The sequence below is a fragment of the Megalobrama amblycephala genome, linkage group LG16 (assembly GCF_018812025.1).
Source record: "Megalobrama amblycephala isolate DHTTF-2021 linkage group LG16, ASM1881202v1, whole genome shotgun sequence".
Lineage (NCBI taxonomy): Eukaryota > Metazoa > Chordata > Actinopteri > Cypriniformes > Xenocyprididae > Megalobrama > Megalobrama amblycephala.
In genome coordinates this window covers 22,693,499-22,715,822 of record NC_063059.1, presented here as the reverse complement: position 1 = coordinate 22,715,822, position 22,324 = coordinate 22,693,499, and the positions used below count along the sequence as shown (strand labels likewise).

The 22,324-nt window shown below is 37.6% G+C and overlaps 1 protein-coding gene across 1 annotated transcript; it reads right to left on the bottom strand.

The window, feature by feature from the left end:
- Window positions 1-1,102: 1,102 nt before the first annotated feature.
- On the bottom strand, window positions 1,103-20,829 carry oafa (OAF homolog a (Drosophila)). Its single transcript, XM_048160837.1, has 4 exons — window positions 20,075-20,829; window positions 5,443-5,577; window positions 4,940-5,120; window positions 1,103-2,834 (listed from the first exon to the last, which is right to left on the bottom strand). Exons 1-4 carry the CDS (start codon window positions 20,303-20,305, stop codon window positions 2,566-2,568), a joined length of 816 nt encoding a protein of 271 aa, XP_048016794.1. The 5' UTR covers window positions 20,306-20,829; the 3' UTR covers window positions 1,103-2,565.
- Between the last annotated feature and the right edge of the window lie 1,495 nt (window positions 20,830-22,324).

Genomic DNA, 22,324 nt, shown 5'->3' with positions numbered 1-22,324 from the left:
CATGTCTTTCTTTCTTCAGTCGAAAAGAAATTAACATTCCAGGATTATTCTCCATATAGTGGACTTCAATGACCTCCAAACGGTTGAAGGTCAAAATTACAGTTTCAGTGCAACTTCAAAGGGCTTTAAACGATACCAGATGAGGAATAAGGGTCTTATCTAGAGAAACGATCGGTCATTTTCGGAAAAAATACAACCGTATATGCTTTATAAACCCAAATGATTGTCTTACACGTGCTTCCGCTTTACGTATTCTTCAAAAAGCTTTCCCTATTCTACTTACGGAACAAACGCGGCGGAACGAATTTTGTCCTTCAACCGTCTGGAGGCCATTGAAGTCCACTATAAGGAGAAAGATCCTGGAATGTTTTCATCAAAAACCTTCATTTCTTTTCGACTGAAGAAAGAAAGACATGAACATCTTGGATGAGTAAATTATCAGGAAAATTTAATTTGAAATTGGACTAATCCTTTAGGCTGGAAGTAGCTGGTTTTAGCTGGTCTCCCAGTCTCCTAGCTAACCAAAACCCCTCTAAAACCAGCTATGACCAGGCTGGGAGACCAGCTAAAACCAGCCTGACCAGCTTAGGCTAGTTTTAGCTGGATTTTTTTGACAAATTATCTAAAAAACAATATATCAGCGATAGCCTATTTACTTTTTTCCCTTTTAAAAGCGCTAGTTGACCAAAGTAGCAAGTAATAAAGACGGTACAAATGTCTGTGGCATCAGAAAAACAGCCGTAGTTTTTGTAGTTTTTCCTTAGAAAAGGTTGAAAACAAGTTTTAAACTATATGGGTGTTCCTTTCATTGTGAATAGCTATCAATTTATTCAATAACATTATCTCCATTAAATAATGTTTAATCATTAAATTGACACAATAATACCATATAAATATTAAGAAACCTTGATTCAAGTACACTTCCGTTCAAAAATTGGTACGATTTTTTTTTATGCTCACCAAGGCTGCTGTTTTTTTTTTTTTACAGTAAAAATACAGTAGAAACAGCAATATTGCGAAATATTATAACTGTTTGGCTGAATTACGCATTTAAAAACAATTTTGCTTTTCTAAAAGTAAAAAGCGACAGGTTATATGACACTTTGCTAAAAGAGCTTTTATTTAAAGTTACTTCATATAATGTTCATATTCATTTTCATAGGAAAATAGTTTTTGTACTTTATTCATAACAGCTTTATCCTCAAAAAGAATCAGTAAACACTGAATCACCAAGGCACTTGAATCCCAGACAAAAGCTGTCGGTTGGGGAGGTGTAATCTCAAACAACACTTTTAACATAACACTTTAACTCTCTGAAAAAAACAAAACAAAATTAAATAAATCAGTATAAACATTTTAGTACAATGAACTACAACAGAGTCAGATGTGTATATTAAAAGTGAACATTCGCATAGTAAGAGTAATGAGTTGAAGGTGAATGTAGTAAAATGTGAAACAATAACTGTTTCTCTTCTTCATGATTAGAGCTTAGTCTGTGGATTTGGTCCTATTGAAAACTGAAGTGACTTCTGAAGCGCTGAAATCTTCAAGGACATTTGATACCACACAAAAGGATGTGAATCCATATTTGTAATGGTTTCACAGCTCTGTTGATGTACTGAGGTCATATTGATAGGAGGCGCCTGAGTGACAGTAATGTTCCATAACCAGAAGATGGCAGTGTTGGATGGACAGTAGCAACAATCTGAGCAGGATTTCATCAGTCTGTTCTCTCACTTTCTCTCCCTCTGTTTTCAGAAAATACATTACTTTGGTTTCCCATGTTACTTTTGCAGCGTTGACTGCTCCCAACTTATGTCCATACTTCAAACTATAAGTTAATAATGATCCAACTGGACCTTAAATGATACTGTTGTGCAATGCAATAAAATACAATTCCATCCTTATGAAGATGATAAACCCAAATTGTTGCCAGCATTAAGACTTGAGGTGAGCAAATTCACATGATTGAATCTGTTTGAATCATTTGGAGAATGACTCTGTATCGTTTTTTGTCTGTACCAACATTAATCAAAGCATGTCTACGTCCACCATTAACTTAATACAGTGCTTTAAATCTAACAGTCAAAATACAGAACTTGAAAAAAAAAAAAAACTTAAAAAAAAAGAGAGAAAAAGGCATTTTCTCTGAATATGTGCGCTGTGCTTAAGTGTTTTTAATCATTTCCCACTGCAAAATAAATAATACCAGCTTCAGAAAAAAATGAAAATTGGCAACCTGACGAGATCCAGCTAATTTTAAGATTTTGTTATACTCTGACTAATTCACAGGTTGCTCACTTGGGTCTGCATGTGAAGACTCAAAAGATACTCATTCCACAGTGCTGGTAAGAGCTTTAAAACTACTGACCAGCTTAAATGCACAGTCGACAGCTCAAAGATGTGGCCAACTGCTCTGGAAAAACTAAATTAGCTCAAATCACACTCCATCCACACCCATCCAGCATAACTTCTTCTGCGCAGAAGGCACGAGTCTAAAGGCTTGGAGGTGAGCGAAACCTCAAAGCTCACATTAAATATGTTTTTGTAGAAGCATATGTGGTTCTAGGTCTCTTCCTCCCACAGGCACAGCTGTTTGTGCGGTACATAGTAAGTAAACTGGTAGCCTTTGCTGCAGCTTTTGATGCCACATTTATACGGGCTGCCCCTGCCGGAGACGTCCCTGTTGCGACAGTACTTTAGCAGGCAGGGGTACCATTCCAGTCTGAGGTTGTAGCTACAGGAGCAAGGCTGCCACAGGTCCTTCACTGTCCCGCAGCTCTGCAGACCTGGCGCCTCCACTGCTTGAGGCTCGAACATGGAACCCTCGACGCCTGAAGAATCGGAAAAATCGTTTATTATAGTTAACGATCATTGTGCTTCAAGCAATGTAGGTCAGTGAGGTGTTCCAGTTAAAACAGTAATGCATCTGTACAAGTTCTGACTACAATAAACTAGATTTACTACAGATCCTTCTCCCCAAAATGTTCACATTTGATGTGGAACAGTTCCCAGTCTATATATGAGCAATATCTGGCGGCAGAGGGCAGTAGGTAGTCACAGTCATGCTGATATACAACCGTATCGCATGGCTACGAGTGTGACATTGTGTTTATACAACAGTTCGACGGCACAAGTGTATGAATAAATAATAACAACAACAGAGTGTCTTTAAAAACCCTATTTTGTGCAGAACTACTTCCTTCCGCCATGGATTCAAATCTCAAGTTGACAGTTTAACAGTTGAGCCCAAGCCTCTGTTACTCATTCTAAAACGCCACTTTAGAACTAGTAACGAAGGAACGTTGAGTCGTTTCACTGAAGCCTACTGTATTATGTAGAGTATTATGGAATTATGAGAGAGAGATCATCTGAACAAGTGTATAATATTGTCCATAATATTAAATCTATTATTTAAAAAATCCGTTTGAATATCCACTGAGGAAAGCGATATCTTTGTCCTTTTAAAGTTAAGGGGATTTCCCACAGTCACATATGAATCAAATATTATTAAAAAAAATATGGTGGATTTGCTTGACTGTCATGACAGTCGCTTCAAGCAGAGTGATACAAATGGTGAAACGGTACCAGCACTGATACTGGGAGAATATCGCACAGCTCTCAGCCAATCAGATTCAAAAACTAGAAAGAACGGTTGTATAAATACAGATATATATATATATATATATATATATATATATATATATATATATATATATATATAGTGCTTCCCACAGGTTTGAAATATACTAGCCGGGCGAAAAATCCTCCTATTACCCACAGCAAAAAAATCGTCTTCTACATGTGACAAACAAATAATGTGTGATTTTTAACAGTATTTTTATTTATTGAAATTAATTTTAATTACATGGCATATTACATTTAATTACATACTAATATTATGCATTATTATGCATTGTAAATTATGCAAAATTACAGCATTTAAATGGTTCACCTTTTCGTATGTTCTCCTTGCTGTCATATAGTGTCTCTCTCAGTGAATGGGACACAGATTTTACTAGTAAAATTTATAAAATGAATAATATATGTGTCAAATAATGTTCTTAGTCTTTTCTTCCTGTGGGGGAGACTACAATAATTTACTATGAATTAAATGGAAATCAAATTAAATACAATTTATTGTGTAACCAAAATACCAATAATGCCCAAAAGAAAAAGAAAAAACTTAGCGTGTGACTTTTAATTATAAACAAGCCCGAAATACACCGGGACTCTTATTTTGAAATGTCTGATCTATTGCAGGCTGATCCTTCAGATTCTTACAATCGTCTAAAATATTTTATATAAAGGCCATGAAGTAGACTTTGTAATAATTCATCAACTTGAGTTCATTAGCAATCGCTTGGCATAAATCTGCACTTTTCATTGATTGAGAATCACTTTGAAGCAGTCTGAGGCACTGTTGCGCGAGCTTGTAGAACTCGCAACAGCGCCGCCTTGTGACTTTGCAACATGCAGCACCCGTGGGAATGCTAGCGGGAGTAAACAGTTCTGACGCACACATAAAGAGCAGGTACGAAACAACTAGTTTATCGATCGCGGATGGTTTCATTATCTTGGGCGGATATAAAAGTATAAGAGGATAAAAATAATAAAAGCAAAAATGTGTCTCCGAATATACTTGGGCGGCCGTTATTATACGTGGACGGCCCGCCCAAGTAAAGTCTATGTGTGGGAAGCACTGGTATATTTTATATATATATATATATATATATATATATATATATATATGGGATATTGCTCATGGTTAGTTCATGTTAGTTAATACATTAACTAACATTAATAAATGAACCTTATTGTAAAGTGTTCCCAATCAGGCTATAGAGGGTTAAGATGTGAAGAACACAATGTCAGCGTTATATTTAAGTGTGCTGGGTTTGGAAGGGTGTAATTAAGGGATCTCAGTAAGCATGCTTGCCTCTGTCCAGCCAGTGTCTGACATCAGCCTCACGCGTGTACACGGCCTCCCGGGCCACACTGCACATGTTATGGATGTGGGCACTCAGCTGCCACGTTCGTGTCAAATTGACCGCTACGTTCATGCTCAGCATCTCCGTGCTTCTCTTCTCTTCTGCTGTGCGGATGGCCTGGGGATTTTTCTGCAAAATATAAAAGAAAGATTTTTAGTATTACTTCTGTCATTCTTTAAAGCTAGATGTTTCCAGTCTTTTATCGCACCTTTAATTTTCACACATTTAGGACCTTGGCCGCCCTCCCAGGAACTACTCATCAAAGGCCTTTTACAGCCTTTTTCCTCGGAGATCTCAAATTTAAAACATCACACTCCTATGCAACACAGTTAACCCATGAGCTCAACTCTAACACCCCGGATCTGCTCCCTCACTCCCAAACTTTCCACCCCAATGACTTCTCCCTGCCCCGTCATCAGCCACCGAGGGAGCCTGGGAGCAGCAGACTGACCTGTCGCAGTCTGGCCATGGACTCGCTGGGGATGATCTCATTGTGGTTGAGTCTTGTGATGAAGCAGAGCGCCTGGTACTGGCTCTGCCCTCTCTCCAGTTCTCCCAGGATCAGCGCCCGGAAGATCTTCACATCCTGAGAAGAAAAACATGCAGTCATCGTTAAATTGTGCCACTCCTTAAGACATAATGTTACATTATAACTACAAATACTGAACTCTTTGAGTTGGAGACTTGTATGGCATCAAATACTAGGGCTGCATGATTAATCATATATGAATTGTGATCACGATTTCTGATTCTCTCGATTATTTAAGCATAATCATCTGAATCATTTGGGAGAGATTTTTTTCCTTAATAAAAATCAAATTATCGGTAGATATTTTGAATAATCGGCTGTTGTATCGGTGGAGAAATGTAGCATCGGTGCATCTCTACTAATTATAAAAGAAATTATAAAAAAAAATAATAATTTGCAAATGAAAACAATTGTGAATAATAATTCCGATTATAATTTTTTTTAATAAAATAAAATAATTGGGATTATTAAAGTGACCACGAAATCAAAATGTACAACTCTTATTTTTTATGGAATACTTCAGTGTATATTATAAATGATTTCTTCGTGCACACAATTATTTTTAAAAAAAATTCAACTGCCCTTGTAACCTTTAATCAAAATAACTTCCCCTCCCTCTTGCGGTGACATCTCTTCTCTGACGACGTTTACTAGCACGAGGGCGGGACACCCTGTCACTCATATGAGATCCCAGCCCTATCAAATACACATCAATTTTATTCATTTGGGCTCCTAAATTCTGGCTTTTTAGTATTTGAATGTCAGCCGTCAACCTTCAAGCTTATAGTCAGATCCTCATTACAACATTTTATAGCGTTTCAGCCCAGAACAACAGAGACACACTGTATATTTCAGCACATGACTGAGTTGCTGTTAGCAACCAGACCAAATATCTGGCAGTGCCCCCGTGCCCATAAAGACTTCCATGTAAAGGCATTATGGGAAACCCCAGAGAGGAGAGCAGGGCCATTAACCTGTGTACCCATTCATCAGCTTCTCCTTGCTCTGGCATCCTCATGACTCTGCCAGCAGAAGACACACACATTCTCCTCACTCCCTCCTCCTCCTCCTCTTGTTTTTCACAGTAAGGTATCGAGCACCGAGCAGACAGAAGGGAGCAAGCTTTCAGGGTTTCATTTGCAAAGTAGGAGGTTTTCTCAAACAATCAAAATAAACAAGCCAAAGCTGTCTTTGTTAGCTTTGGAGCTCTCATCTCATTCTCTTTCTAGAACCTTCCATCTGGTTTCCAGAGTTGGTCAACCCCCAAACTGCAGTCTCACTGAGCCTGTGACAGATAGACAGCCAAGAATCATTCACCTCCTCTAATATTCTACTTGAATTACAATGCTCTCTTATTTGTATAGTTTTCCCTGAGGAGGTCAATTCAGTTCTGCAGACAAACTTCGATCTTGTCCACACTAATACTTTTTAGTTTGAAAACGCATCTTTTTCTCTCCCTTTTGGCCTTCTGTGAAAACAGAAGCTTTCAAAAATGATGACAGGTTTAGTCATGTAACGCATATTGTACCGATATCTGTTTTTACCCAGTATTGTGCCCGTTATGTGCTATTCACTTTCACATTGTTATTTTGTACACTCTTCATATCACAGTCCTGTAAAGATGAATAAATATATTCAGATTTGCTGAAAACATGAGGGCAGCGGAGTTTTAGACCAAACATATAATGGTAATTGAGTGCGACCTGAATGCATCAGTGAATGGTGAGATACTAAACTAAAAAAAATCCTGCCAGAAGAATAATGAGAACTTGATTGTCTGTTCCATCTGTATCATCTCAAGGCGAATTTAGCATTTTAAAATGAAAATGCCATTTTCAAATGTGTCCGGATTAATGTTTTTGTGATTGCCTTTTGTGATTTCTTTCCAATCCAAATGAAAAGCGTTTTTCTTACAAAAACATTGTAAAAATTTGAGAAGAAATTAACTGATTTTAATGGAGGACTAGGAGTGGTATTTAAAAATAAAAGAAAGACAAAAAAAAGTATAAATAAATCACTTTACATATTGACAAATAAATACAAGAACATTTGGGGCCAGTAACACTGGTGCCATGTAAATTACAACATCTCACAATATTACTGTTTTAACTGTATTTTTGTTCAAAGCATCAAAGCAAATGTTTGGACATAAGAGACATTACAAAAAAATCGGTAGTGTATTTTCCCAATGCTTCACCTCATTTAGGCTAAGACTTTTCTAGGAAAAGTAACAATAAGTGGTTCAAGTACTACCATATATAATATGTACTAGAGTTGTCAAAAGTACTGACTTCGGTACCAAGTTGGTACTAAAATTTAAAAAAATGTGACGATACCAACATTTGCCCCAAGCATTTCCTTTGAGCACTGTTGAGCAGATTCTTAAACACCTCTGATTGGCCATTGCATTCACGCGTTCAACAGGGATCCGATGATAGATGCCCGCTTTCAAACGCTCCCATGTGTATCTGTGTAAGTGCTCAATGAAGAGCATAAAAGATGTCTATTTACAAGTTTTTGAAGCGTTGATCATTATAGCAAATCACAGACATATCTGTTGAGTGCATAAACACAATGGCCAATCAGAGGTGTTAAAGAATCCGCTCAACAGTGCTCAAAATGCTAGGTACTAGCAACTACTATGTACTAGCATCTCTTATTTATGTTCACAATAGACATTACATTACATTTACATTAGTCTCAGCCTCAGACGTCACACCCACGGACCGTTGGCTGAACGTCTGATGCATATGAAACACTTCAGGATTTTCGAAGTCGTCACCTGGTTGGCTGAATTCTGGAGGATGTCCGGGAGACGTGTGTGTCATGTTCTTTAATGGTCCACCTGGAAACAAATGCCTTGACGCCAAACCCCCTCGTGGAAGAAGAACGCCGTTGTGTTTACAACTGTAACAATGAGCGCTTACCAGGATCAACTTAACGCTGAATTTTCAAAAGTATGTAAAGTTCACGACTCCATTGTTGCAGTAAACTTGCACAACGTTCTTAAAATATATAATTTATTTGATGCACACCGGTCTGTTATTGTAGGGACATCGACTTTATATTATTTTCACGCCCCCTAAAATGACGTGGAACCAAACGAACTATGATTGGTTGCGTTACATGTCAGTCAAACGTCCTCTTGGGTAATCCTTGGCCAATGCAATGTGCGATAGAGTCCAGACCATCCGCCGTCAGTCTGAAGTTCTGGCTACGTGAGACTACGTTTACATAGACACTTTACAAAATGAACAAGTAATAAGTACACAAATCCCAATCTGTAAATCAGTACATGTAATGACAGACATCCAATAATAACTTAAGACTATAGCGCAATGAAGAACTGTTCAGCATGGAAGCTCTTCAGAGGACGAAGCAGCAGGAACGTAATTAAACTGACGGAGGAGGCAGACCTGGTGGAATTACCGCATGGGTGACAGAACAATCAGCAAACACAAGAGGGGGGGAGTGAGCCGGCAGTTGTTATTTTAAGCTCTGGCACTAGAAGGACCTCCCAGTCGGCAGAAAGTCGGTTTGGTTTAAGGAATTGAGAGAGGGGTGAGGGGGGGCAACTGCTCTAGGCACTCAATTTAATTACAGGGAAGTGCTGGCGTCACTGCTTTGCAAACACCTTGATGACGACAGGGAGAAACCCTGCGAGCTGACACTGTACAGGTAAACCACTCACATCTTCTGATGCAAGCTGATGATATCAGTAGCTCAATCATTGATTTCTCTTCACAACTATTCTTTATCTTCTTTGCTCTGCAATTTCCTCTTTCATTATCTGAGGTGAGTATCTCTTTCGCTTTCCTCTGGGGTCCTGTTACAATTCTCTGTTTGACCCCCTCCATGCAGGAACATGTCTAAGCCGGGTTTGTGAGTAAATACTTCAGTCATGTAGATCCTCAGCTCAGTTCTTCATTCATTCAACCTCCAACCTTGCCCAGGTCCGCCAAATGACCAGATTAGAGACTAAACATAAATCTTAGTGCAGAAGAGTTTATTTTGACAGTCCTGAAGAAATATATCTCTGAAGTCAAAGCAAACATTAGCTTCTGCTCCTGGTCCTGCTTCCTGCTGCAGGATCATGGCGTGTTTGTTTGGTCTATGCTGTTGACGTCTGACAGTGGCATCATCGCAAAGTCTGGCAATGCTTTCACAGTCAGTTCCAAATGTTGCTTATGCCATAAAAATCAGACGTAGCCGATGTTGATTTATTATCAAGAACAATAAAGTCATAGATGAAAGGTTGGCTTGTGTTCTTGCTGTACCAAAGATATTTTGAAACTTTTTCCATCCTATGAAAGTCAGTGGAGTCCAAAACAACATTTTTCTTTTTAGAAATATCTTGCTTTGTGTTCCACAGAATAAAGTCAAACAGAATTGGAATGACATAAGGGTGAGTACATAATGAATTTATGTGATTGGGTGAATGGTCTCTTTAACATAACTAAAGCCAAGTGCACACTACAAGACGGGAAGCTCATAATTTCTCGTTGCTTTATGCTTTGTTTTGGAAGTTTTTGAACTCAAGCGATCGCTGCTTGGATTTGAAATTGTGGTAGTTTATATAACACTAGCCTTCCAACTTCATGTTTGTTTGTGTCTCAAACATAAAACACCCTCTAAATTCATCTCTAGAGACGAGCAACTATACGACAGAAGCAATAAAATGTATTTTTGTTAATTGTGCCACACTACTATGCAATGACATTGATGAATGATTTTAAAAAACATGTCAAAAACATGCTCTTTGTTCTGCCACAATAAAGATGGTTGCTTTATGTTTGCGAGTGCTTTCTTCTGTAACAACTGGCATGAATATTATCTACCCAAGAGGTCTTAAGTGGAATTGCTTAAGATCCCTGTTTGCAATATAATGCACGTTGTCATTAAAAAAAACTTTGTTCTGCACAAAACATAAACACGAATTACACAAGAGAAATGAGAAAACTAAATGTTGTGCAAAACAAGAGGGTATCTACTTTAAGATTTCACATTACATGCATTATTAACATCTGCATTACCATCTCAAAGTCAAAAATCTTCTAAGGGGAAATAATGGAACAACAGTTTAAAAAAGTTTATTTTTCACTATTTAAAACAGGATCAGCATTTTCATGGGTTTAAATAAAAGATTTTTGTTTTAAAGGTGGCATCAAACGTTTTTTTACAAGATGTAATATAAGTCTAAGGTGTCCCCTGAATGTGTCTGTGAAGTTGCAGCTCAAAATACCCCATAGATTTTTTTTAATTCATTTTTTTAACTGCCTATTTTGAGGCATCATTAGAAATGCGCCGATTCATGCTGCGGACCCTTTAAATCGCACACTCTCTGCCCCCTCCCAAGCTCTCGACTCTATCACTGCATAAAGTTCACACAGCTAATATAACCCTCAAAATGGATCTTTACAAAGTGTTCGTCATGCAGCATGTCTAATCGTGTAAGTACAGTGTTTATTTTGATGTTTACATTGATTCTGAATGAGTTTGAGGCTGTGATCCGTGGCTAACGGCTAATGCTACACTGTTGGAGAGATTTATAAAGAATGAAGTTGTGTTTATGCATTATACAGACTGCAAGTGTTTAAAAATGAAAATAGCGACGGCTCTTGTCTCCGTGAATACAGTAATAAACGATGGTAACTTTAACCACATTTAACAGTACATTAGCAACATGCTAACGAAACATTTAGAAAGACAATTTACAAATATCACTAAAAATTTCATGTTATCATGAATCATGTCAGTTATTATTGCTCCATCTGCCTTTTTTTTTTCTGTTGTCCTTGCTTGCTTACCTAGTCTGATGATCCAGCTGTGCACATCCAGACGTTAATACTGGCTGCCCTTGCGTAATGCCTTTCATAATGTTGGGAACATGGGCTGGCATTATGCAAATATTGGGGCGTTCACCCCAACTGTTACGTAACAGTCGGTGTTATGTTGAGATTCGTCTGTTCTTCGGAGGTCTTTTAAACAAATGAGATTTATATAAGAAGGAGGAAACAACGGTGTTTGAGACTCACTGTATGTCATCTCCATGTACTGAACTCTTGTTATTCAACTATGCCGAGGTAAATTCAATTTTCAATTCGATGGCACCTTTAAGAGACAATAAAAACAACTTGTGCATCAAAACCACTCCTTTCCTGGTAAAAAATGAACTTAACTTTGAAAAGCAACAGCTAAATGTATCATTTTTGACAAGCCAAACATGTCTCTGAGTAAAATGCAATTTATTTAAGCCACAAAATAAACTTCATTCCGTAAAATATGTGTAATGAACTACGCAAAAATAATTTCGAAAGTCTCATAGTTCACCCCTCACGGACCTTATACGTCCATCAAAAATAACGTGCACAATACACGGTAGTATTTAACAGAAGCAGAGGTCCAGCAAGTACATGCATTTCCTGGAAAACACTACCGGATGCGTCATCACTTTCCGAGAAAATGGCGGTCTGAGCGACTTCAACTTGCTGTCTGTCAGAGATGATAATGTGCATAATACATAACTCACATGAGTACAAATTTGTTCTTCACTTACTGAAATTGAATCAGAATGATCAGGAACTTCGTTCAACATGTATTGGTTTTGACGGACAATTTTTATGCAAAAACTCCGCATTCTGATTCTGACATATTCTGATTTGAATATTTTCAATAAATTTACATTTTTTATTTTATTTTTTTTGTTAACTGTTAAATGAGTTATCGTGAGTCTCTGTAGTCGTCTAATTTGACTCTCGTATGCTGATGTAATATATATTATAAAACAGATAGGTGATTTTTATAAAATGTAGTCTGAATACTATTTTCTCAGTTGTTTAAAAGATTAAGGCAATTATCAAAGTTTGATAAAATGTTTAATTTTCCAATAAAAGATGATACATTTTTACATGATTTATTACATCCAATAACCCCTTAGCAGCTTTTGACTCGCATTTCAAAATGTGTGTAAACTACAGACAGATCTATGAACTAATTTGATTAGATGAAAGATATTAGAGATCCTTCTCCAAATTCCACAACATTTACCCTTAGGCCCGAAACATGGGTAGGTAAATGCAAGGTTTCACGCACCATATATTTGAAAATCTGTCTTAATGCAATTCATTATGTGCTATATTAGTGATAAACACTCTTTTTTAAAACAGTTTTCTGGAGGACCAGCAGTTTAGTAAATTCAACAGCACACATTCAACTGTTGACATGTTTATTGCTGCTACCTGAGTCACAACATATCTGTATTAATAGCAAAGACATTTGAAGGTAACTTTAAAGCTCCCTTGAGAACCTTTTAATACCACATAACTGCATGTTCGCCAGTACTGAACTGAGTAAAGTACGTTTCCAAGACATTTCCAAGGCATGAGTAATAACAAAGTTGTTTTGGACCACATTGTCTTTCATTGTATAGACAAAAACAGTTGAAACACTCTTCAAAATATCTTCTTTTTTGTTCCATAGAAGAAATTAAGTCATACAGGTTTGGAACGACATGAGAGGTGAGACATAAGTGGTGACAATTTTCATTTTTTGGTGACTTTTCCCTTAAGCCAAGTCACTAGACAGAAATAATCAAGGCTGAGTCAGAATGCAGGTATGCATGCTTTGAAATTTCCCTTGTGAAACAAAATTCCAGATTGGCAAGACTTCAAAGATCAACGGTTTTGCATATAACCAAACATCCCGAGCAGTTAAAGGTAACTAGGGGAAAGATTTAGCCTAAGATTAATACAAACAAATAACAAGGCACGCAGACATGTTCCAGAAGAAACAGATATGCAAAATGTTTATGGTAAATGTGGTTCCTCTTCAAGGAGAAATTACGGAAACGCTATTATCTAGAATTTCAGTTTAGCTGGATTACAGCTCGTTATGTGACGGCAGAGATGTTTAATTGGTTTTATAAGAAGGCTGGTGAAAAGGCACAGGTGCATGCCAGCATTTAACCTTTCGCTCTGATGAACAGCAACCTCGGACAAAAGACAGAGCGTGGGAGAAATGCCTGTGGTGGTTAAGTACAAGAGGAATTTGAGGTCTTACACACTTAAGAACAAAAACATTACATGTATTGCACTAAAAAGTCAATGAAGAAGGAAACAAGCAATTCTGTTTTGGCAACATCTTAAAGTAGATTTCCTCTTAATATGACACCAAAACCCAAACAGCATAGCAAAAATAGAGGCACTTGGCTCTTATGGTAATGGAAGACCATTGCTTCCACCGGGTTGTCTCCGTGTGACCTTTGACTCCTATTTGGCATGTGGCTAACTTGAGCGGGGTAGGGACGTCTTTACCCTGTTTCAGCTGTCTGATTGTGCTTCACACTCACTGATTTATGCTCATCTGGCATCTGCTCTAGTCAAGATCATGGCGTTACCTCCTACTGGCTGTTAACTTCTTCCACAACCATCGTAAAACTAACCAAACATCTGGATTTGGTACAAAAGCTTAAGAGTTTAATAATAAATCAAGATCTTGAAGCTGATGCCTCTTTACAAACATTACGCCAATATTTCAACACCCCATACCAAGTCAAAGGTATTGCACAAGACCCAGAGGGAGACGTCAGAGCGTGGGAGAAGAAAAGACAAGACCCAAACGTAGCAGGGACGATTCATGCTGTTCCTTTAAACTATAAGAGGAAGTACATCTCATTTCCATGAAGATATGCCTCATCAAGAAAACAAAAATGCAACCCTGGGTTATACAATGTCTTTCACCGGAAAGTTTGACTTAGGAAGAACTGATGTAACCCAAGGCTTGATTCATAAAGCAATGAATCAAACAGATCATGGGTTATTTATTCTCATGTGGCTGTCACTTTGGAGTGGATTTAACAGCTCTTCCTGAATGATAAAAAGGATGTTTAACTATGCAAACTAATTCTGGTAGCAGGGTCCAAAATAACACTCACCAAGTGCCTAAGGCAAATAAAAAAACAGCTTTGGTGAGTATGGTAACACTTTAGTGTGGGGAACATATTCACTATTAACTATGACTTTTCCCTCAATAAACTCCTAATTTACTGCTTATTAATAGGTAGTTGTTGAAGTGGTTAAAGGATTAGTTCACTTTAAAATGAAAATTGCCACAAGCTTTACTTAATTATATTAATAAATATCCTGACGCATTCGAGCTTTATAATGGCAGTGAGCAGGATCAACGAGTATGAGCTGAAGAAAGTGCTTCCATCCTTCATAAACATACTTCCACACGGCTCCTGGGGGTTAATAAAGGCCTTCTGAAGTGAAGCAATGCATTTGTGTAAGAAAAATATCAATATTTAACAAGTTATAAAGTAAAATATCTAGCTTCCGTATTCAACTGACACGACATCAGTTACGCTTTCTTCCTAAGTTGAATATGGAAGCTAGATATTTTACTTTATAACTTGTTAAATATGGATATTTTTCTTAGGCGTAGGACACAGCATAAGTGTTTTGAACTGCGAGAGGCATTACACTTTCTTCGTAAGTTGAATATGGAAGGCGGTCTGGCAGAAACTACATGTGGCGACCAGGGCGGGCGAGAGCCGTGAGGGAACGGCGTGAGGCCGGTGGCGCGAGAGTTAATGAGCTTCACCTGGGAGGTGCACCGGCCTCGAATTTCTCACGGAGGAGCTCCGGAAGCATAAAAGGAGGAGCGACGACAGTGAAGGACGAGAGAGTTTTGGGTAATTTTTTACCCAAACTAATCCTTCAAGTTCAGATATTGGGTAGGATTAAGGTTTATAGAATATGGTCATGCAGAATAAGGCATTAATATGTGCTTTATAAGTAGTAATAAACAGCCAATATGCAGGCTAATAAGCAACTAGTTAAAAACTGATAATTGTTCCCCATACTTTATTATGAACATAACATGATTAATGAAAGATTAATGCTTCAATAGTGATTCAAAACAAAGTGATATAAATGGTAAAACATATGTCGAGATGCTCACGTTCTCTCACTTTTTAGTCAGTGAAAAATGTGCAACCAGAAGTTCATTCAGAATGGAAAATATGGAATATTGCTTGCAATAAGCCACCAAAATGGAAATATGAGGAACAAAATCACATCTTCATGTTTTTAGCGAAAGAAATAATATATATTTAAATTACATAACATATTTATGGTTTGAATTCTTCCGCCACTGGCAAAAAGTTGTAAACCTGTGTATCATTCAAACCAGTGACTGAGGAAGAAATTACCACGTTGATTATGTACGTACACTATATGCAGCTAAGCTACAAAGAAAGCAATCTTCAGCAATCAAAGTGATATGAAATTTGCTTGTGATGATTTATGAAACATGAAGACAGTCCACACAGGGATTTTTTAATGCAATCTGTGCTCTGCAATCAAGAGTTTTACCAAATCGCAACACACAGTAAAAGACTGCTGTGCTAAAAGAAGACTGCTGTACTTGAAAGCGCAAGAAAATTAAGGTTAAAAAAAAAAAAAATCAGCATATTTCTGTTTCCCAGTGCTCAAAATATTTTAACATTAACACTGCTCGAATGTGCTCTGGATCAACTGATTGAACGGTTCAGCACTTTGCATAACAGTGTCTGTGGGTAAATGAGGCCTCTTCTTTCTCAGCAGCATTCAAAAGGTCAACATCTGCCTGAATAAAGACATCAGCTTTTAGCCAAGGGGCCGCCAAAGATGTCCTGCCTGTTGCAGACACACTTGATCATGAAAACATGAACTGAACTGTAGTTATCAGATACACGACACACAGTTTTGTAAGCAGCCTCTTTTGTGCAGTGAGAACCCCCATTTTCTTAAATGTGTTGTTCTGATGAATAAAATCATCTCTAAATCCAGAACACTGCAATGCAATATTTATACTGCACCAGTCATGCAACGTATTAGTTCCTTTATTGTAATGTAAAACAGCAAAGTCTACACAACGGGTGTGGTCTGTCATTCATATTGACATAAATCTTTTAGACATATATTGTGTCATCATGAGAGTGGTTGTTCAAGCCTGTGCGGCGTGTAGTTAAGGTCACTTCCTCCATTTCACATGTCTCAGAATCAGTGGGACATTTTGAAACAGGTTGGACTGGGCAGGTTCACACAACTGGATGGCATCCAAAGACCCAGCACGCTGATTGAAAAACTTGGACATAAAAGACAGACAAGTTCCCACAAGTGACAAAACGACAAATTTAAAAGCGAAACAACTTCAAAATTCCACTGAACTTATGATGAGTTGCTAATACAAGAGCCAACACAACACGTTCTTGACACAAGTGACAATAAACGATTGCCCTAAAGTTGAATCTAACACAATAAAGTTTCCAGCTAGCTCAAACGTTATGGGCTGATAACATTTCAAAGTAAAGAGGAGGGTTGGCTTGTGTCCAAGCAGGTCAAAGATATCCCAATAGGGAGATGAGCATAAAAGCAGACCGCGAGGCTCCTCGGTTGGCATCAGATGCGAGTTGATATGAAATTCATCTTCTCCATTGCATATGCTGTCGATGGGCAGAGGCAGAGCGCTGAGAAACACAATACAACTAGAAAGACAACGGAACTGTTTAATAGAAAAGCTTGTGTTAGAGATGAAAGATTCATGTGATCACACATAGGATTTCTCTTCCACATAACAGCCACCGCTGGATTGTGATGTGTTACTCTAATTACTGCAGCTTGAAACAGTCAAAGTAGGCCAAATGGTAAAAGAGCCTCATAGAGCCCACACTTTTTCCACACAAACTGGAAAAAAGGCCAGTCTGTTATTTAGATATACTTTTTTTTATATTATGAAAATGTATGCTTAAAAAAAAATGGCCACAACCACTGACATATTTCCTTGTAGATCTGCGTGATATTCCCATCTCATCTGATTTCCATTGAAACTGGAACTGAACACTAACAAAACAACACACTGTTATATAACCTGTGGAGATGGGTAAACTGTATCTGAGTAGGAAAGCTTGTTTCCGCAACTGAATAAAAAAAAGAAAAAAAAAAAGGTGATTGCGACTTTGTGACAATTCTGACTTTTTTTCTTGCAATTGTGAGTTTAGGGCTATATCCCGCAATTCTGACATTATAACTTGCAATTGTCAGAAGCTTTCCATTCTTAAAAGTACCCCTTAATGATGCCATGTAAACAAACACTTATATATACTTAAAAAAAAAAAAAGTGGTACAATAAGTGGAAAAAAAAGGGTTAATGCATAAAATAAAATAACATTAACTAAAAATGAGCGATATATTTGTTGCAGTATTCATTAATCTTTGTTAATGTTAGTTAATAAAAATACAACTGTTCATTGTTAGTTCATATAAGCTCGGGTCCATTAAAGGGCCTATATGTCAGGATTTTCATGCATTAATCGACTTTTCATTGCCAATGTGCGAAGAGCTTGTAATGAAACTTAAAAAAACAAGACCTTCTTCGACTTCCTAAGTTGTCTATGAAAGCCTGTAGACTTATTTTTATGCGAAAGACTTTGCTCAGACATTTCAGAATGACCAAAACAGGATTTCAGATGCTGTGCAACGAGATCAGTCCACTAGTTGGTCCAGTTATGCCATCAAAGTCACATCTTTTTTTGATTTCGAATCAGTGGTTCAGAGCATTAAAGTCACGTGATTTCAGTAAACGAGGCTTCGTTACATCATAAGTGTTTCAAAATTTCAATGGTTCGTGTGACTTTGGCAGTTTGATACACGCTCCGAACCACTGATACGAAACAAAAGATTCGTAAAGCTTCGGAGCTTCATGAATCAGTGTTTTGAAATCACCCATCACTAGATATTGTTGAATAAAGTCGTTATTTTGTTTTTTTGCCACACAAAAAGTATTCTCATCACTTCATAACATTAAGGTTGAACCACTGTAGCCACATGACCTGTTTTAAATATGTCTTTAGTAGCTTTCTGGGCGTTTGAAAGTGTAAATTAATTTGCTGTCAATGGAGGCCTCACTGAGCCATTGGATTTTATCAAAAAATATCTTAATTTGTGTTCTGAAGATGAATGAAGGTCTTACGGGTGTGGAACGGCATGAGAGTGAGTAATAAATGAAAGAATTTTCATTTTTGGGTGAACTAACCCTTTAACAAATGAAACATTTTTATTATTATTATGAAGTGTAGCCAAGTAAGAAAGAAGCAAGTAAAAAATAAATAATACAATACTCATTTGCTGAATCTGGTCTAAAATATGCCAAGGTTGGCATTTCATCCATGTAAATTCCGCAACAACAGAAAACTAAACCAAAGCAGCATTCAATCTGATAAATGAAAGAAACAAAGAGCTATGCTACGCCAAATCTGCCATCAAATGCCTTTGTAGAAAAGAAAAGATAATAAAAGAAAAACACTACAGCTTTGGAAATCAAATCCAGAGGGTTCACTTAGCACCTGATTAGGAGGGTGCCAGAATAACCATACTTCATTCAGTAATATTCCTAATGAATGAATATTTGTCTTCCTCCATCCTGTTAAAGCCCTTTCAGTGTAGTAAATCCAGTACAGCAGCTGGAAGTCATCATTAATTCAACTTTCCATAAATCCCTGAGATACAGGGGAAACACAAGATGAGAACCACATGCGAGAAGAATGGAGACAGGCCCGCCAGTGGAACTGATAAAAAGAAGGAAAGGAAAAGTTCAAGCCTTCCCAAATGTGATCCAAACCCCCACGCTGACCACGTCTGTGCAGGATCAGGGGACGCGAGGGGCAGAGGGCTGCTGACGTGACTGAACTGAGGCGGATGAGGGCAGTGACAGTGCCACGGCTAATCCTGATGGTATGATCACCAGTGAAAGAATCTGACCTCAGGTCAGAAGTTCATCACTAATGTGGATGATTTAACACAGAGACACTGTCTTTAATGGCACGAGGAAGGAAAAGTAACCACTTCTCAAATTACAAGTTTATCACCAAAATTTGAGGCTTTATCACTGTAGATGATCTGGTAAATGACAAATGTAGTAAAGCTAGAAATGTAGGTAAAAGGATCCAAATCTCATGGGTTTTGTGGAGACACCTTGAATAGACGGTAATTTGCTTTGGAATGAAGCGCCAACCAACTAATTAAATGTAACCGTTTACTAAAAATGTTTCTAGTAAAGCTAGAAAATTAGGTAAAATCATCCAAACTAATAGGTCAAGGAGATAGCCGACCTTGAACGCACTGTAATTTGCTTTGGATTAGAGTGCCAGCCAACTAAACAAATATTAATTTAACTGTATAAAAAAGTGCAAAAGTTTTGAGGAACTCCAAAATCACATTCACAACTTCTTCTTAAAATAATTTTAAGAGTATTTTAAGATATTGAACACAGCATTTTTGTTTACCAAGTTTGTCAATTAATAGAGAATTTGTCTTTCAGAGTGTTTCTTAACATTAAATATAATAAGACTTAGGCCTGTTAAATGTAAATGTTAAATGCAGGAATTGACATTCACCCACTGTGAATGGAGGGGGAAAAATAATCATGAAAAAAGTCCAGCATTCCAACACACTTCTGTGACATTACGTGACAATCTGATTATACAAACACATCCCGGCCACAGTTTTCAACTTACCTGTTTGAAATCGGCCACAAAAGTTATAAGAGTCCCATCTCCTTGTTTAAACTCCACAGTGATGGAGTCTTTCTCACTGTCCGCTTCCAGAAGTTCATCAGTGATCTGTCCATCGGCCAAACGAACCCTAACCTTCAGCTCAGAAGCAGACCCGAGAGTTACTGACAGCGTGAGCAGCCAAACCAACACAGTTAACCGAACTGAACCCGGTGAAATCCACCTCGCAAACATTCCAGATAATCCTAAAACTCAAACTCCGAGCTCAGAAGGAGAATCCACTGGAGTAACAGTCGCTGATGCGGTTCGCCTCATTCCACAAGACTCTTCAGAAAGACTCCGCTATCTCCTCAAAACATCACAGCCGCTCCACTTTCACAACTTCATCCATATTTTTTGGAAGCTGGATATACAAATGAATTCATAAAGTCTTTTAAAACAGGTCCAGAGACTTTTCACGTTTGGTAAATAAACATTTAAGAGAGCCGCGTCACACACGGATCAATCTGGTGTTTGCACTCGTCTCGCGCCTCTCTCTCATTGAGGGAACTTTGATTCGGGATCTCTTGCCGACTCGTGCTCCTGCCGCTGACGCTCGCGTTCATTCAGTACACTGCGCTTCACGCTGACTTCAATCTTGGTTTCTGTTTTTCTCCTCTGGAGTTTTGCCTCTCTCTACTAGTCTTGCGGATTCGTCACTTCCTTCATTATCCAAAGTGCAGCAGTCCAACGGGCTCCCAAAGTTTCGCAGGCAGCGCTCGAAAACTCTTAAAGGCGTAGCGCCCTCTTAAATAACCGTCTGATTAATACACAACTCACAGATATATTCCTAAACTCTTCATGTGATTTATAGATCATATTCATTAACAAATTAGAAAATATGCTTGTATATTTTTATAATTTTTTTTTTATATGGTCACTTTAGAATTTGCTGTTCAAGAAATTCATGAAACTAAGCATGTTTGCTCAGAATGACATTTTGGTCATATTGAGTCATGAGAATGTTGATTATTATTATTATTATTATTATTAAAATAGCTTATTTGATAGCTTTTTGCCAGCATGGTCTAAAGATGATGTGTTTAAAGTTTGGTGAGAGTTTGACAGAAAGCCTAGGAGTTTGAAAAGGTGTAGGTTTTTTAATAAATTAAAATGGCAGATTTTAGATAATCATAAAAATTTGATTTTCTATAGTTAGGGCTTATAAGTAATAATTCAGAAGAATTTTGATTATTTTGTGGAGTTTAAGGAATATTTCACACATTGCCTTCCTTTGGAAAAAAAAAAATAGAAGTCAATGGAGCCCATCAACTGGTTTCTGAACATTCTTCAAAATATCTTCTTTTGTGTTAAGCAGAAGAAAGAAATTCATACATGTTTGGAAAAACTTGAGGGTGAGTAAATGACAGAATTCTCACTTTTTGGGTGAACTATCCCTTTAAAGGATTAGTTCACTTTCAAATGAAAATTAGCCCAAGCTCCTCAAGCCATCATATGTATATGATTTAATAAATATCCTGACACATCCAAGCTTTATGATGGCAGTGAATGGGATCAACGAGTATGAGTTGAAGAAAGTGTTTCCATTCACATCTATCCATCATAAAAGTGCACTCCACAGGGATCCAGGGGTTTAATAAAGGCCTTCTGAAAGCGAAGCGATGCATTTGTGTAAGAAAAATATCCATATTTAACAAGTTATGAAGTAAAATATCTAGCTTCCACCAGACCGCCTTCCGTATTCAGCTAACGAAGAAAATGTAAAACTCTTGCAGTTCAAAAAGCTTACGCTATACGTCCTACGCTTTCCCTATTCAACTTATGGAAAAAGTGTAATTGACACGACGCCAGTTTACACTTTCTTCGTTACTTGAATATGGAAGGCGGTCTGGCGGAAGCTAGATATTTTACTTCATAACTTGTTAAATATGGATATTTTTTTAGACAAACGCATCGCTTCACTTAATTCAGAAGGCCTTTATTAACCCCCCGGAGCCGTGTGGAGTACGTTCTGCTTTGGATGGATGCATTTTCTTCAGCTCATACTCGTTGATCCTGCTCACTGCCATTATAAAGCTCGGATGCATCAGGATATTTATTAATATATCTCTGATTGTGTTCATCAGAAAGAAGAAAGTCATATACACCTATGGCTTGAGGGTGAGTAAAGCTTGGGCTAATTTTCATTTGAAAGTAAACTAATCCTTTAATTGTTAAATTGTAATGTTACTTATAGCGCCACCTTGAGGCTGA

Bases quoted from the DNA above. Each gene is read 5' to 3' on its own strand.
- oafa (XM_048160837.1), bottom strand. From the start codon at position 20,305: ATGTTTGCGAGGTGGATTTCACCGGGTTCAGTTCGGTTAACTGTGTTG. The intron at 5,121-5,442 runs GTCAGTCTGCTG...TATATTTTGCAG, and splicing joins CCATGGCCAGACTGCGACAG to AAAAATCCCCAGGCCATCCG. The intron at 2,835-4,939 runs GCAAGCATGCTT...CCGATTCTTCAG, and splicing joins CAGACACTGGCTGGACAGAG to GCGTCGAGGGTTCCATGTTC.